Genomic DNA, 16,549 nt, shown 5'->3' with positions numbered 1-16,549 from the left:
GCAAACTCCCTCGGAGCAGGGCAGTTCGGGGGTTTTGATGGCGATTGGCCTGTCTGGGCATTTTACAGCCCCATCCCCCGGCCCTCATGTCTAAATTTTTTCCCTGAGGACTTTGGTAAGATTGCTCCAGCATTTCCCTGCATGTTTCTGAGCAAGCTACGTGGCGTGCCGGAGCCAGCCAGAGCCTGGCAGTGAGCGAGCTGGGCGTAATGCACAATCTCCCACGGGATGCCTGGGCTCGCTGAAGCCAGGCAGGCATTGCAGCGAGGGGGGAGCTGAGCGGGACAGGCTGCCGCCAGCGCCCAGGGATGCCAGCAGCTCTCACACCAAATCAAAGCAATTCCAGCGCCCGCAGCACATTGCAGCTACCCAAACTATGGCAACACCGAGGCAATAGTTGACTGCTAACACGCATGCAGCTCACTGCTATTTATATCGCATGCCATATATAAAAAATATGCTGCATCCGAGGACAGCTTCACCACGATATCGTGACTGGGATGGAGGAAGGTGAAAGAAGGAGAAGGGCTGCCTGCAGCAGGCACGTTCCTGCCCAGCCTGTGCCTTGACGCCGCTGGGAATTTTGCCCGTTGGCATTTGCACAGCCCGGGGTCAGCAAGGAGAGCGGCTGATGCTGTGCTTTAACTTGTCTGGAAATGCACAGGCTGCTTGTGACAGCGGGAGAGGCCCAATGGAAAACATCGCTCACTGCAACCATCCGGCTTCCAGTGATGCGACAGCAGGGGTGACCACGGTTTCTGGCATCTGTACGTAGCAAGTACCTGTTTGCAATACTAAACAACGGCCTGAGCCTGTCTGGCATTGATGTCGTCATGTTAACATTGCAGTCACTGCACCCTCCCTCATTTCCACTGAACCCCAGGGCAAACCTCCAGCCGCCTCCGACGTGCCCTGAATCCAGCCCAGCAGCGGGTCGGACGCTCGCCGCCTCTCGGGACCTTTTGCTAAATGCACGATACATACAGATCTACAGCATGAACAGCAGGGAAACCCGGCATGGATGACGGCAGAAACGTGACCTTGACATAAAGAAGCCGATAAATGAAAATACAGTCGCTGCAACACCTTCATTTTTCCGCAGCTGCGGGTGATGTCACTCTCTGAAGCCCCAGCCCCAGGGGACACGTTGTACGTAGCAGGGTCTGCCCCATGTCCCAGGATCCGTTTCACAAAGACACACAACTGAATGGGCATGCAGAATTAACTACACCTCGGCCCCAGGAGCCCTTCGAGCTCTCCACACGCCCCCCAGGCCAAATGGAGCTTTACATCACTCCCTGTACTCTTTGTTTTGGGGGCATCACTGCCATCACAGAAAACTGTTGTGTTTGTTCTGTTCCAGGGCCATTTCGTTGACCAGCTGCTCTATGGACGACTGAATGGCCGCCTTCACGAGGGAAGACGCCGTTTCTATGAGGAGCAATTCGTACTGCTCCCCAGTTCTGTGCCCCTGGTCACCCGGACCTTTCTCCTCCACCTGGGGACCAGCACAAGCCTCAGGGCCCTCTTTTTTACCAAAATCAAAGCTCCCGCTTGATTTTTTATTCCCTTTTTGCTTATTTCGGTGCAAAACTGGGGACGGCTCATAGGCCTGGTCAGAGTCGGTGTTGTCAGAGTCCTCAGCTTCGGTGACGGTGATGACGATGCTGACGCCGGCGCCTGCGTTTGCTTCTAATGTCACCTGATGGTTGGAGCAGCCCTGCACGCTCGCCGCATCCTCTTTAAATGCCGACTGACTGAAATCCATTACAGTCTCTTCAGCTTTGCACTCCTCAGGAAGATTTATGCTCTCTTCTGGTTGATCCCCTTCAGGCAGCTCTTTGCAGATATTGGGGATTTCCTGCAGCTCGGTGGTTTCAGGGGTGCTGTCAGGTTGATCCTTGGAAACGGGCGCTTCAGGAGCAACTTCCCCGCCTTCTGCATGGACTGTGGTTTGGGGTAGGCTCCCCTCCTGCACTTTTTCCTGGGTTGTTTCATGAACTGTCTCTGAATCAGTTATCTCTGACTGAGTGGTGCACTCCGTATGTTCCTCTGCGTCAGGTGTGGGCTCTGCCAAGGGCTCACTCTTCCCAACAGAGTCGGCACTTTCTTTTGCTGTATCCTGGTCCTCCTCTGCGGAAATCGGGCTGAAGGATTCAGACTTGTCTGTTGGGGCCAAATCCTCCAGCTCTTCACTAGCTTTATTTAAAATGCCCATCACTTCGTTTGCTTGAACACTGCCCTCCGACTCCTCCACTGCTTCAGAGGGGCTGGGTTTTTTCTTGCCTCTGGAGAACCGCACACAGGGCATCTTCACCCCAGAGCTTGCCCGTTTCTTCGGGAAGCCTTGAGCACAGCCCTCCTCAGCATCCACCTCCAGCTGCACTTGGGAATCGGAGGGCACCTTCTTCCGTGAGGAAGATTTCTGCCTTCTCCGAGGTCTTGCAAGGTTTTTGATGGCTGCCCAGGCTCCTTTGGAGGATTGTGGCTGATTAGAAACTTTCGTCTCCCCTTGGTCAGCGCTGACGCATTGGCTTTTCTCCTCCGAGGCTCCTTCGCACACATCCTTCACGGTCAGCCCCTTCTTGCAGGGCTTCTTCCGCTTCTTAAAACAGAGCATGGAGGGCTTTTCGGCCTGTTCCTCTGACGGGGAGCATGTTGCCCCTGTGCTGTGAGTCTCTACCTCTTTTGGGTTCTCCATTTGAATTTCCTTAGCTGCCTTCACCACATTCACTCCTCTCCTTTGTTTGTGTTATATTACCAATTTTCTTGATCAGACACAAAAACTGCAGAGATGCTCAAAGCACATTTTTTTCCTCAAATTGTTTTCAAAATAACATTAGTTGCTCTTTAATGAGCAGATGTGGCAGTGAAGAGAAGTTCTGCTGAAGCTATCGCATCTGCTTTATAACTCCCACTTTGTCTGATTACTCACTTTATCACCTCTCCAAGGAATCCCGGGTAGACGTGAAGTTAAACAGGCTTCTCCTTGGCTTTGCTGGCCAGAGTCACTCTCACCTCCGGGACAACCCACTTCAAGTTGCTCTCGGTCTAACAGCACGACTATTTAATTGCCAGTCTGACATTACCTTTTTTTTTTTTCCCCGAAAGGATGACAAATCAAGCCAAGAGTTAATAATTTTTATTCACCCCATGGACCTGGAAAGAACTTGCACTTTCTGAGCTATCTGCAATTCCACATTGCACAGGGAGCTTGATTGAAGCACCAGTAAAACCAGCAGCAGCCAGTGGCTGTTCTCTGCCCCCCAGTGACAAGGTCAGATGCTGCTTTGTCTCAGCTTTGCTTTCTGCTTCAGTTATTCCCCGCAGGTTATGTGAGGTCTGCTGCGAAGCGTGGACGATGCTTCCATCTTTTATCTGTAACACAACAAACAAATGATAAGACCTGTAGAGAAATAGGGGTTTTTTTTTTTAAGTATTAAAAAGTTTTTTTAAAAATATATTTCATTTTGGGAGGCAGACCAGGGCTGGAAAAGCAGTTCTACCTCTGGATGCACCATAGCAGTTTTTTCCACTAATTAGAATCAATATCCAAAAGCAAAATAAGGCCACCAAGATGTCGCTCCAGTGATGTTCTGCCACAGAAAATACTGGTTTTGCTATTTTGTGTATTAAAAGGGGACTTTTTTTTTTAAACTGCCCATATTATGGCACATATATATTACGCATGCACACGCATATATTTTCTTCTCCTACGGTCTTTTCCCCACTGCTCCATATGCACTCATAGTTCCAGCTAGGGAAATTACACCCTGAGACAGCAGATATTTTTATCTTTAATGCACCATATGACAGTATGCAAAAACACAGAATACAAAAAGGAGGCTTGTGGAATACAAAAGCGAAATCACATGGCAAGAAGGGAGCTTATTTATACTACGTGCATGCCTTCCATGGCAACCCCAATTAACATCGCATGTGTTCATCAAATATATGATATTGTAAGATATATGTCACCCTTTGGAAAAAAAAAAAAAAAAAAAAAGCGCTGCCTCAAAACATCATCAGAACAGTTTTGGATATAAAGACGCAAAAACGTGTCACCGCAAACAGCCCAACTTCTCTGGGACTGCCTCAGCGACTCCAGGCAATTCTTTACACAGTATTTTGTACTCTGCTTTTACGTAGTCAGATGGTTAAAACGGGGGCTCTGGCGGGGCGCGCTCCCCCGCGGATCAGATTTGTTGGGGTTTTTTTAATTCTTTTTTTTCATTTTAATTTTTTAAGGGGAAGATGAGCTAAGCTGAGGCGCGTGTGAGAGCGCGGAGCCGGCAGCGGCCGGTGCCCTGAGCGCATCCCGCACCCCGCACCCCGCCGCACAAGTTTCGGGGCGCCCGTGGGTGCCGCCAGCGGGAGCAGGAGCCGCCCGGCACCGCCGCTCCCCCACGAGTCCCGCGTGTGCGTGTGTGTGTGTGTGTGTGTGTCCCTCCCCCGACCCGGTCAGGGGGACCCCCCGCCAGCCGAACCCCTCCGAGGGGATGGAGGGGCTCCTCGGGCAGCGACCGCGGCCGCAGAGGCCGCCCCAGGACCCCCCCGCGTGTCGCCTCCCCCGCGGGCCGCCCCCGCCGCGCTGCCCCGCGCCCTCACCTGCGGCCCGGCCCCTGCTCCTCCGCGCCGCTCCGCGCCGCTCCGCGCGGCTGCGCTGCCACCGCCTCCCGCCGCAGCCGCGCCCCCCCGGGCCGGCGGGGAGGGCGCTGCCGGCAGCCCCCCGCCCCCCGCCGCCACCACCCCCCGGCCCGCCCCCCGGCCCCGGGGCGGCAGCCGGCGGAGGGGGAGGAGGGTCCGGGACCCCGGGCCGGGTGCGCACGGGGGGCAGCATCCCTCCTCCGCCGGGAGAGCATCTCTCCCTGCCTGCGGGCCAGCGCCCCTTTCTTTGGCAAGGTAGCCCCTCCCTCTTATGGGATAGCACCCCCTCTTCTTGCGGGGCAGCACCCCGCTTTGCACGGCGGCATCTCTCCCTGCTGCTGGGCAGCATCCCTCCCCTCCTGCCTCGGAGGTGGGCAGGACCCCTGTCCCTCTTGCAGGGTGAACTTTCTGCCCCTCCCGGGTGGTGCAGGGTGGCAGCAGACGCCCAAACCCCACGGCAAACACTCAAGGCCAAGCTCTTCCTAAGGACCGAGCTGTGGTTTTCAGTTTGGATCGCGAGGGCAGCAAGATGTGCTCTGAGAGAGCGGACACACGCCCCGGAGGAGGGGGCCGCTGGCATTTGCGGACCCGGCCTTTGCCTGGCTGTGGGGGAAGGAAGGGGGTCTCACTCTTCTTTTCGCTCGGCAGCTGTTTTTCTTGTCCCACCTGAAACCTTGGCAGCTTTAAGCACACGCTTTGGGTTGCTGGAGGAGCTACACCTTCAGAAGTGGGGGTAAGGACAGCCAGTTCTTGGGTTTCAACTAATGCGTGCCCAAAATGCCAGAAAGCGCCTCTCTCATAGGAGCCTTTTTTCTCCAAAGCAGCTGAGATCTGACTTAAAAAAAATCAAATCTCCAGCTGTTATGATTGATGGGAGGGCCTCCGGAAAAAGGACTACCAAGTGCAGCTGATGAACTACACGGAACTACAGTTCGAGATGCCTGAATGTCCCCATTCATCTCCACGGGGAGCTGACTGACGCCCACAAACATTTTAAGGACTTTAACTACTTCACAGCACGTGTGCACATAAGAAACCAGGGGAAGCAGCACACTTTGAACCTGCGAGTGGCTTCCAGCTAGGCCAGCCTTAGAAAAATACACATGGCGTCCCCCTCCTTAGCTTCTTCATGGAAAAAAAAGGTACAAAATAGGTTTGTTGGGCTGAAATGTCAGCCAGGGGGGCAGAAACGGAATCAAGCAACAAGGAATTGCCTTTTCAAAAGCTCCCCTGAGATGTGTTTGCTCACATTCACTCAGGGTAACAACCGTTTGGAAACAGCTTCTCTCCCCAGGCTGCGCGGTGGGTTCTAATTACCATCCACTTCTGCACCGGAGCCAAGCAAGGCCCCTCAGCGCCAGGAGATTTTCCCTGGCTGCAGTCGGAGCAGGAGGGAGGGAAGGGGCCAGTGGGAACGGGGATGGCTGATGTGAGGAGGGCGAACGTGCGCGCTGCCTCGGGGGTGGCGTGATGGAGGCAGGTGCTCAGCAATCCCAGCGCATGGAATTCAGTTATTCCCGTGCTCCAGGGGAAGAGGGTCGCACCCAAGGCTGTGGTGCAAGGGAAATAAGTAACGGGGTCTGTGGCAAGCAGAGGATCCGGTCAGGAGATGGATAAGCTTGAAAGAAGATCCCAGCCCAGCTGTAGGCTCTGGTTTTCTTTCTGGGCCCACATGGAAGTGCTGGTGAGGTGCAGCAAGGCAGCTAAGCCCCTCTTTCCCCTTTCTCTTTTGTCCGTAGCACCAGGCAAAGCCCCAATCTGCGTTATTTCGTCCATGACGTGATGCAGGACTCTCACTACAGCACAGCTGGGGGAACAAATGGCCGTAACACCAGCTAAGGGCTCTGGGCCCACCAATAGCCCATGGAGAACAAATTTGTACATAATTAGTTTTTTCTCTAGGCAACAGGAAGAGGAGATAACCTTCCACTATCTAGTTAGAAGAAATTAAGTGTCCTTTGTGTCCTATTTGATAGGGCAAGAACTAGCTGGCGTACGTAGTTGCAAAGGAGAGAGTTGAGAAAAACCAACCTATTTATGTACCAGCCCTGCAAGACTTAGAGCTGGGACACTGGAGAGCTCACAACCCAACAGGTTGAAAGCGCAAGTAGAAAAGCATTCCCCACTACCCTCTAGAGATGCCAGGGGCTAGTTTTTGGCCCTTGTGCTTTGTTGCCAGCAGTCCTGCCATGCGCAGCAAACCCTTAACAGTTGCCTGAGCCGCTGCTTTGCCTCACTGCGGGAGGTGGACTAGCAACCTCTTGAACCGTCTCTCTCAAGCACATGTCTATGATCTCATGCTAAACTAAAAGGAGGCTAATCTTAGCATAAATTTGCACTTATCCCATCTTTCATAAGCAGAAAATGAAGGTGGAACACAGAGCACTCGCAGGAAAGCAGTGTAGCAGGGAAGATTAAATGTAGGAACTGACAGCAGAGTTGGCAGCATCAGCTCTGGCAACCTGCTTCAAGGGAAGGCTTGGCCGAGGTGCTGTGGGTGAAGAGATGCTTCCAGGCAGTCACGGGCTCTGGGGCAGCCACCGGGGAACAGCCCTGCCGAACCCCCCCAAGCGGCCTCCCTGTGCGCCGGCAAACCCAGCTGCCAGGAACTCCTCAGCTGAACACCATCAAAAAGAAAATTTTAGGAGGCTGTGAATGCATCTCAAATGCTCTTATGACAATTTAAGCAGTTCTGTCTGCTTCTGTGACAACCAGGTAATTTTTATATAATTATTCTCCCCTCCTGAATAACTTGAGAGATATAGATCTCTCTCCCCATACATATATATAAACAGTATCTGTGTACTACAGATGCACCCTTACATTGCTGCACACCTACATCCTGATTCTCCCAGTTCTCACCAAAATCGGAATGTTTTTAGATTCAGTACTGATGCAAGCAGATGGGCCTTGCAAGTCTTAATTCAGATCTTTTGCTGTCAACTGCAAGTATCTCAAATTCACAGAATAATTCAGGTAGTTTATTTCCTATCGATGACACACATCATCTAGGAAAGGAAACAAGATTAAACACACACACAGTGGTGCATTGCAGGCAACTTATTACTGCAATAATCACTCCTACTTGTCAATACAAGGATTGCTGTGTACAGTTAATCACAGAAATAAGTTCTACTTCAATAATCTCAGTGCATACATTAAAACCCCAAAAGCACTTGAAGTATCTACCAGTTTATTTGTAGTAGTTAAAAAATCAGCAGCAACAATATTTTTATGTTACAAAATGATTTCTGGCCTGCTGACAGAACCTGCTACAAGTGACCTGATCACTACTCATGTTGTCTCTGTTCACCAAAAAGGTACTTTAGGAAACAAGGCTCGTCAACAGTGTTACTGTACTTATTGTTAAGCATAAAATGGTTCAAAATACATACTCAGTAGAAGCCACAGCTATGGGCCAGAGATCCAGTCCTTACAGATCTGATATCCAGAGGTTTGATTTCCATTAACAGTAGAATACTGCAGTCACAGCTGGCCTTTCTAAAAGGGCAACTTGATGTGGCTCCGGTGCCTGCAGGAATAATTCACAGCAGAAGCCAGGGTAAGCACTTCTGGAGAGAGATGAGAAGCAAAGGGGATTCCTCCTTGCTCCCTCTTTTAAATGACATTGATGCAGCTTCGGAGCACAGCGGTTTCTCTCATAGTGTGAGAAGTGGAATACAGAATTCAGTATGGCAAATAGGAATATGCAGTGTACAAGACTTTTGAAGATAATATATGCTACAAAAACACTATGGTTAAGACAATTAAGTCCCAAGACTGTTTCAAACAGCTCCAGCTTTAGGATTTTTAATTATTAAAATTATGTCACTGAATCAAAAAGAGGTCACTAAACCCAAGCTTCTGTATTCTGCTTCAGCTACAGTCATGAAGCAGGAGGTTTGTAGAGGCAGTATGCTTTATATGCTCAGTGTCAACTAGCTTGGAACACAGCAGTTTAAGAATTATTACAGATTAAGAGTGGCTGATTCTTTAGCACTCCTCCTTCCAGTCACTTCTTGCACTATATTCTCAGTCATATCTTCTTTTGACTTTAAAAAAAAGTCAGGGCATAGTTCCGTTTACATGACTCATCAGGTGTTCTTCTGGGAGCTGAAAAGAAAAATAAATTTAATTACTATTATACAGTACTGCAGGCAACTTTCAGGCTGAATTATAATCAAATGTCATTTGGAAGCATATGGCATAATAGGAGATTGGCTTAACTCCATTATCTCAAGATGATAAATAAAGAGCAAATATTGAAAGCCTTCAAGAAGGCACCTACCTCTAGTTAATAATTCCTTTCAAAAGAGCCCATTTACTTCTCCTGACACTGGGTCCAAGTCTATATCATAGAAACAGGGTCTTGTTGGAAGTCCTGGCATAGTGCTCATCTGGACAACAAAAGATAAAGTGTTAAAATGGGAGCAGCATAGTTCTGTGCAGAGGATATAATACTGTATCACTGCTGAAGACTACGATGGCAACAGCCAATGCAGCTCCTTGCTTACATACTAGTTGGATCATGGTCATGTACCATTTCAAAGCACACTGTGAGAATGAGGAACTCCTGGCTCAATAGATAGATCTGGGGTTTTTGTTTTTTATGATAAGGATTTAGTTTGGCTTCTGACTCTGCCACTGACTGAGCCCAAGATTTGGCAAAGTACTTGGATATCCACTGACCAGTTAACTGTTAGAGGAGCGTTCATGGACTTTGCTGTGGTGAGACAATAAATACTTGTGGCAGTTTCCTGGTTATTAAAATGAGGATACATGCTTTAATACAACTTTGCTGACTGTAAAGTCTCAATTGATTACAATTCTTTAAGAGTCTAGAACTAGAAGTGTTAAATAATTAGGAGTAATTATTGTTGAGAATAGAGTTTAAATACTTTGTTGTTTATGGGGTTTTTTCAGGTTTTTTTGTTTTGGATTTTTTTTTTTTAAAGTGGGATACAGATTAAATAGAGATGGAGAGGTCAGTTCTCCTGACTGGAACGTTTCTGAGGCATTCAAGTAAGAAGGTCTGGGCAGTGGCAGAATTGAAGCCAGCAAAACAGCTGCCAGCACTACACCTGCCTCAGGCCACTCCTCTCCAGTTGTCCCACTGCCGAGTACCCAGTTTCAGAGCTTGGAACAAGGCCAGCAGGGACCACACTTGGCCTGATTCACCAATGCAGGTGACAGGATTTCCCTCTCCCTGACTCAGCATTTAGCCCAGCAGCACATGTAGGCTAAACACGGATGCTCTACAAAGGTGGGCAACTTGTGACCATGCTTGGCAGTTTGTGCCAGTGATCATTAACCCCTTTAATAAAAACTTCAAAGTCTCATTTTCTATCTGCATCATCCGGCCTCAGCTCTCACAATCAGTTTTGTTATGCCTGTTTCCATTAGACTAAAGATGTCTTTGGCAACCTGGTATGTTCTCCCTGAGCAAGTATTTTGCACACTAATCAAATTACCTCCCAGTCTTCCTTTTGATAATAAGCTATGCAGCAAGGAGACAAAGCTCTATTGGTTAGATGCTTTCTGCAGTTCTCAAAACTGTTCAGGGAGCTTTTGGAGTCCCATCCCATTTTCCTAAGCCACTTATAAGCACTAACACCAGTCCTATATGTACCACATCACTGCAGGTCTTGCACAGCTTAGACAGGTAAAAATCACTTCAAGTCTACTCTGTGTAATGAATTCTAGGACTGCATGATCTTTCTGTCAGAGCCTCTGCTTTCTCAGACAGAGAACAGGGGGGCTACAGAGAAGACACCCGTTCCTTGTCTTTGTGTTTAGTTGTATGAATATTTTCCTCTCAAGAGCCAAGGTATTAAGACATTCAAAGTGCCTGGAGAGGTTTTCCTGTTCTCACCATAGTCACTGCCAGTCTCCAGCCATGCAGATCAAGAAACTTCCTATTTATTTACGTATCACTGAAGAACCATAGAGCTTTGAAGATCTCCACCTACAGATTCAGAGTGCCACAGCAGGAGCTGAGACTGTGAAATTCAATAGAGCAGAAGGTGCCATATTGCTGAAGATGGGCCTGACTTTATTATTTCTTGCACTGTCTGTTTTGAAAGGAACGGTCAGTTTTCCTCCTTTGCTATCCATAGAGCAGCCCACAGTGGCTACTCTCCTGTCTGTTACTTAAAGGCAGTCTGCTTAAACCCTGAATTTCTATGCAGTACAGGGTAATTTCCATCCAGGCTACTAATTTTCTGTGCAAGTGTCTACAATGCTTAATGCACTCAGTTATTGTCAGAGCTGAAGCAATGAACCTTTCTTCCATTCTCCTCCTCCCCTTCAATACCACATGTGCTGAAAAAGAACACAGGGCAATTCACACTATTTACTTACATGAAAAATATAGACCACATGGATATCATCAATTCCCTTGTAAGATTTCAGATAAAACCAATACCAACTAAGCATGTATTATTTATTGCACTTGTGGAACTTCCAAAGAAAATGCCATTCAGGAACTAAAAAAAACTGAGCTGAATAAATAATTTGTTTTCAATTCATCAGCAGCACCAGAAAAGAAACCCAACCAATTTGAGTCCAATGGTTTATTTCACTTCCATTATCTTCCATGCTCGAAGTTAAATCTAGATAATATTTGAAATTATATTTCTTTTAAAACCTCAAAGTATTTCATTAAAGTACAACAGCTTCAACTTTGAGCCAGAAAGGGAAAAACCCAAAACTCAGAAGCTGAGAAAAAAGTAAAATGTGACATACCTTTGTGATTAACTTCAGATAACAAGAATACACATGCATCAGTGATTAATTTCACCTCCAATTTCTCATAAAAGTTTCTGCATAGAGCTACATATTTGCTGCATTTTCAGCTTACAGTTCAATGGCTGCTGCCAAAAATTTATTCTGAGGCTAACACACCTCCCGCTGAATGGGTTTAAAAATAGTGATCTGATTCAAAATGGCCTGGATTGCTTCTCAAAAGGACATCCCTTCCCTGGCTTTGTAGACACCAGAGAAGAGTGATCTTCATGTCCCTAACCAGAAGACTTACTGTTAATTCTGGCAGAATTAACACCATGATTTCCTACATGTCCAAGAAAACATTAGGAATCTGAGAAGGGAGCAGAAAGGAAAGAATCCAACTTCGTAGAAACTGAAGACATCAGAAAAAGAGCCAAAATGTTATTTTTAATGTCTGAAAATATCTGTCTCTTGTGTAGCTCATTAATGCTGTGTACCCTTTCCTTCTCCAGCGCTTGTTAAAAAAATAAAAATAAAATATCATTGTTTGGATTAAATCTTGGCTTGAACAAAAATGCCATTAATAACAGGAACAAGCATGTTATCTTTCATTTTATCCCAAAACACACACTACTCTTTAAGAAAACGGATGAGCCAGACTTTAATCAGGATGTGGTTATTTTATTTATGTTGGGTAATCTGGATACCTTTACCTACCTTTTTTTTAAAGAATTAAAAGAAAAAGATACCCAATATTTGGCTCTAGCTAGCATCTGAAGGAAGAAGGGATCCAACTCTTAAATCAGCAAATTTCATCATCTGAGCCACGCATCCCAATGCTTTTGAAAGCTTAAAACAAACATGTTGCCATGAAGACTTCCGAAAAAGGTTCAGGCCCAAAATATAAGAAAAAGACAGAGCTGCTTGCTCCAACTGCTTCATCCCCTAAAATAATCTAACAAGTTACTTAACATTTGCCCAGAAGAGATTCCCCAGATAAGACTTCCAGCAGATCCTTTCATCCTAACATTCTTTCTTTGGATGCAAACTTGAACGTTAGTTCATTTTGCAGGTAGCTCCTCTTTCTGCCAGGCAATTCATATCAAAGCTATTCCAGGATCCTGTTTCCATTGTAGCTACTCTCTCTCCTCTCAGCTGACATTATGTCAAGCACGTCAAAGAACAGAAACTAAAAACTCAAGGGCATAGTAATGAATTGTTGGAACTGATGCAGGCTGAACAGCAAACAGATGGTCAGCAAAACCACAAGAACCAAATGGGAGAGGAGACTGATAAATGATTAATAGTACAGGTCAGCTTCGCTTTGGAGGCGTTTCATCAAAAGTTGTTTGCTTTGTAAGCTCTGGAGGAGTTGTCTCGTTCTACCCTGATCTGCAGGTGTACACAGACCTGCAATACTGCAAAGAGCTTTCATCAGGAATGCAAAGTCACAACGGCAATTAGGTGGGCCAAGGATTTCTCCCATCCCCTCTGCCAGACTGCAGTTCCCAGAATTCATTAGCTAGAGAGCTCACTCCTTCCTCAAAATCCAGGAAAACAGAGATGTGGGAGCTGAGGAGTACACTGGGGGCTTTCTAAGTATTCAAATGGTCAGATGGTCTATTTTTGCTTCCCTCTTCCCCCTGAAAAAAAAAAACCTGTTGAGGGCATCTAATACACTGAACTGTTATAACACCAACTGTAAATGACGAGGACTCTCCTAATTTAAGATACCTTTTGTAACTCTTACTGGAATGCACACAAATTGCTTTTTCCTCGCCCCACAGTTGAGGGTTTCACTCAATCACATACCGTTCCTACTAGTGGATACAGAAATCCAGCACCAACACTGGCCCGAATGTCTCGGATTGGCAGAATAAAACCTGTAGGTGCCCCTTTTTGTTCAGGGTCATGAGACAACGATAAGTGAGTTTTAGCCATGCAGATTGGCAGGTTTCCAAATCCCTGGGAAAGGCAATGAAAGCAGAGAGAGAAAGGGGAGAGAAGTAAGTGAAAAAATAGTAAATTTTCTTGTACATGAATGTAATTGCTCTATTTGCCATTCTCTGCAGACATCAGGCATTTTACAGGACATTTTACTTCTCACCAACTGTTTCATCCACATCCTGTCAGATGTGTTGACCATTCTGCATCCCCATTCCTCCTCTCTCATAATCTCCCTCTGCCCCCTGCTAAGTATTAAAGAACCATGGCCCCCAGCACATCCAACTGAGGAAAAAAATTAATGGTATGGAAGTGTTAGATATAAAACCTTGATAGCTAACTTACTTTCTACTTTCTTCTCAAAACATTAATTTAAACAGGTCAGAACTGAAGTTCTTGTTTGGCTGAGGTCAGTTAATTAGAACTGTTTGATCAATATAATTGCAGGTCACGAGGAAGTGGCAATTACATGCCTACGGTATTTTGATAGACTTGTAAGGGAATATACAAGAAACATGAAAGCAAGAAACTATATGTGCCAGTAGTAAATGAATTGCAAAAGAAAAATTATTCAAGCACAATGTAAAAAGAATGGCTAGTTCTCACATTGCTCTTCTCTTCAAAGCCCTTTACAGACCTTCATTAATGCAGAAGCAGGTAAATTCACAAGAATGTCATGCTAGAGAAGAGTAAAAGCAACACAACAACCAGAAAGCATCTAATTCAACAACCAGATGCCAGGTTCAAAACTTATAAAACAATACTTCTTGTGGAAAGAAGTCTGCTATCACCTGTGGAACTTTTTCCCCAACGTAATTGCAATTGCCAAAAATCCATATGGGTTCAAAAAACTGATTAGACAATGCAGTGGAACAAGATAAAAAGGAAATCATCAGAGACTATTTAGCACCAGTGTGACCACTTGTAGTTTCCCAATTCCCAAATTGCTGAAAGATTTGAGAGTATCACTGAATCCTTCTGCCCTTCTCTCCCCATACACTATCACAGATGTGCTACTGAGCCAGATGAGTTCTGTCCTCTCCACTAGAAGCCAGGGTCAGTTTCTCCCTCCCCATACCACCTCCTCTTCCTCCTCTGCCATAGCAGCATCTAACAAGTCCTAGACAAGGACATGATTTGAGTGATGATTCTCTTCACACACAGTTTGAACATCACTGTTCAATATGAACTTTTTAAATGAAAAGCACTACTGGTATCAGGTGACATGGAAAACTCACTTGCTTAGTGTACAAGGTGACTTTCTCCTGTGCTTCTGGAAGTAGCTCAATGTCACTTGCCCCGTAGATCTGCTGTGCAATAAGCCTGATCTTATCTATAACAGGGAGCTAGAAAAAAACAGACAGACAAGTCAGCGTGGCCAAACTACAAAGACTCGTAACATCACGGCAGCTTCAGAACCCTCCATATGTGCTGTGCAATGCCCTTCTGCTGATACAAGAGCTATTCCCATTCGCTGTAGAACAAAGCTATACAGGAATTTGAGGGTTTTCAAAACACATTTCATTTATCTTGTTGCAGTTGTTTCTCTTGGTAAGAAGGCAAAACAAGTTTACTACAGTCAGAAACAAAAAGATTAGCCAACGGTGTTTCTTATAAGCTGTGCTTACATGTTAATTGCCCCCACTGCAAATGCAGCATCTTTATTCTCTCTCAAGTCTAAGTCAAAGAGCAGACAAAAATAATTTGAGGGAATACAAGTTAATGGTTAAATAAAAGCACAAATAAAACAAGTTAAAGAAGAAAAATTGAAAGCATCTGTTAGGGAGCCAAAATAAGATATAATGACACAGCTCTGTACCTCATTAGGTTCCTGAATAGGTGCTTGCTATTAAAGGAGGATTCAGGCCATATCCTGGGAACTAACAGTGACTTCATTACCTCCAAGTCATCTGTCAAATTTGCTTAATGTACAAAGTCATTAGAAATACACACACACCCCCCAAGTCTCTTCCACCCTGACCTGTAGTGTGACTCCATAAGCCTTACTTGCAGAGAAAAAAAAAAGTTTAAAATGGCCAAACTCTGTTCCATAGCCTGTTATATGGATTCCCATCCTGAGCAACAAGTGCACCCAGAAGCTCTGCAGTAAGGTAACAGGTTTGGTCACGCTTGTTCCAGCTCACGTTCTGACAGGAATGCATGTCTCAAGTTCAAGAACTAAACTTCCCCCTACTCTGGAATGCAGCTGCCACATTTTAGATGTCTATCCAAGTCACAACAGCATCTTGCAGTGTCAAAAGTAACCAATATTTCACTGGGTAGTCAAAACAAGAACTGACTAACTAGGTCTTTGAAACTGGTGGAATAAATGTTATGTTCTAAAACCAAATTTCTTCTTAGCTTTTCAGAGCAGCCTTTCAGACAGCCTTCAGCAACCTAAGCTAGTGAAAGCAACTGAACTCCACCTTATAAACAAAGTACCTCTGTAATACTGCAAGTTCTTACCTCCACATTATAGAGGAACCTGAAGTTGCTTGGTGCCTGCGATGCTCTCTGAACAGCTTGGGCCAGTGCAACTGCTCCTTTACCTCCCTCTGCCCAGTGAGTGCACTCCACAGCATCGAAGGCTCCTGCTTCCTTTGCCAGTTGTACTACAAGGGCCAGTTCAGCCTTTGTATCTGTTCTGTAAGGAGAAGAGTTTGCACGTTTGTACCAGAATGCACACACAGTAAATTAACTATTTCTCCGAACCATCTTCACTCTTGACAAGGTCCAAAAGCTGTCCAAAGAAATCACAGAGTCCAGCCACCAGGAAGCTGATGAGGGACTGTCCACCACAGCCCTCCCCACCTTGGTGAAGGAAGCTACTCCACAGAAAAACAGACAGCAACAGGTAGCTCTAGAACTACATGCAGAAACCCATGACAACTAACAGAGCAGTGTTCCAGACTGTCATATCTGTCCTGTATCAGCAACGCAACTCTTGTTTTCAGAAGCAAACTCAAAAAGTATTAGTATTACTGATTTAGAAGTGCTGTATCGTGTGCACACAACAAGCTAAAATCCATAATTTCTCTAAATCAGCCAATATGCATTTACTTCAGATGAAGAATCCTTAGCTGGTTACTCTGCTTCAAGTGGCATCAGCTTTAACACACCAGTTCAAAGCCCTTCTGCTTGCATAAAGAGACCACATACAGATTCCATTTCCTGTGCAGTACACAACGTGCAGAGCCCAAAATGCTTCTTAGCAGGGCAGAATTATTCCATA

General features: G+C 46.1%; 2 protein-coding genes and 1 long non-coding RNA gene across 3 annotated transcripts in view; all 3 read right to left on the bottom strand.

Annotated features, from left to right (window-relative positions):
* Positions 1-888: 888 nt before the first annotated feature.
* Positions 889-3,086, bottom strand: AKAP5 (A-kinase anchoring protein 5). The gene is made up of 2 exons (XM_074821311.1): positions 3,076-3,086; positions 889-2,741 (listed from the first exon to the last, which is right to left on the bottom strand). Exons 1-2 carry the CDS (start codon positions 3,084-3,086, stop codon positions 1,331-1,333), a joined length of 1,422 nt encoding a protein of 473 aa, XP_074677412.1. The 3' UTR covers positions 889-1,330.
* A 40-nt stretch (positions 3,087-3,126) lies between these two features.
* LOC141922017 (uncharacterized) lies at positions 3,127-4,659 on the bottom strand. The gene is made up of 2 exons (XR_012622863.1): positions 4,609-4,659; positions 3,127-3,378 (listed from the first exon to the last, which is right to left on the bottom strand). It is a non-coding gene; the product is annotated as an uncharacterized LOC141922017 (long non-coding RNA).
* A 3,164-nt stretch (positions 4,660-7,823) lies between these two features.
* Positions 7,824-16,549, bottom strand: part of MTHFD1 (methylenetetrahydrofolate dehydrogenase, cyclohydrolase and formyltetrahydrofolate synthetase 1) — a 43,311-nt gene continuing 34,585 nt past the window's right edge. The window contains exons 24-28 of the mRNA XM_074820964.1: positions 15,784-15,961; positions 14,556-14,663; positions 13,186-13,338; positions 8,936-9,044; positions 7,824-8,760 (exon numbers count right to left, since the gene is read on the bottom strand). Coding sequence (XP_074677065.1) covers positions 8,955-9,044; positions 13,186-13,338; positions 14,556-14,663; positions 15,784-15,961 — 529 coding nt within the window. The 3' untranslated portion in view covers positions 7,824-8,760; positions 8,936-8,954. The remainder of the gene's footprint in view (positions 8,761-8,935; positions 9,045-13,185; positions 13,339-14,555; positions 14,664-15,783; positions 15,962-16,549) is intronic.

The sequence above is a fragment of the Strix aluco genome, chromosome 4 (assembly GCF_031877795.1).
Source record: "Strix aluco isolate bStrAlu1 chromosome 4, bStrAlu1.hap1, whole genome shotgun sequence".
Classification (NCBI taxonomy): Eukaryota; Metazoa; Chordata; class Aves; order Strigiformes; family Strigidae; genus Strix; species Strix aluco.
Note: the sequence above shows the minus strand (reverse complement) of the source record. Positions and strands in the feature narration are given on the sequence as shown.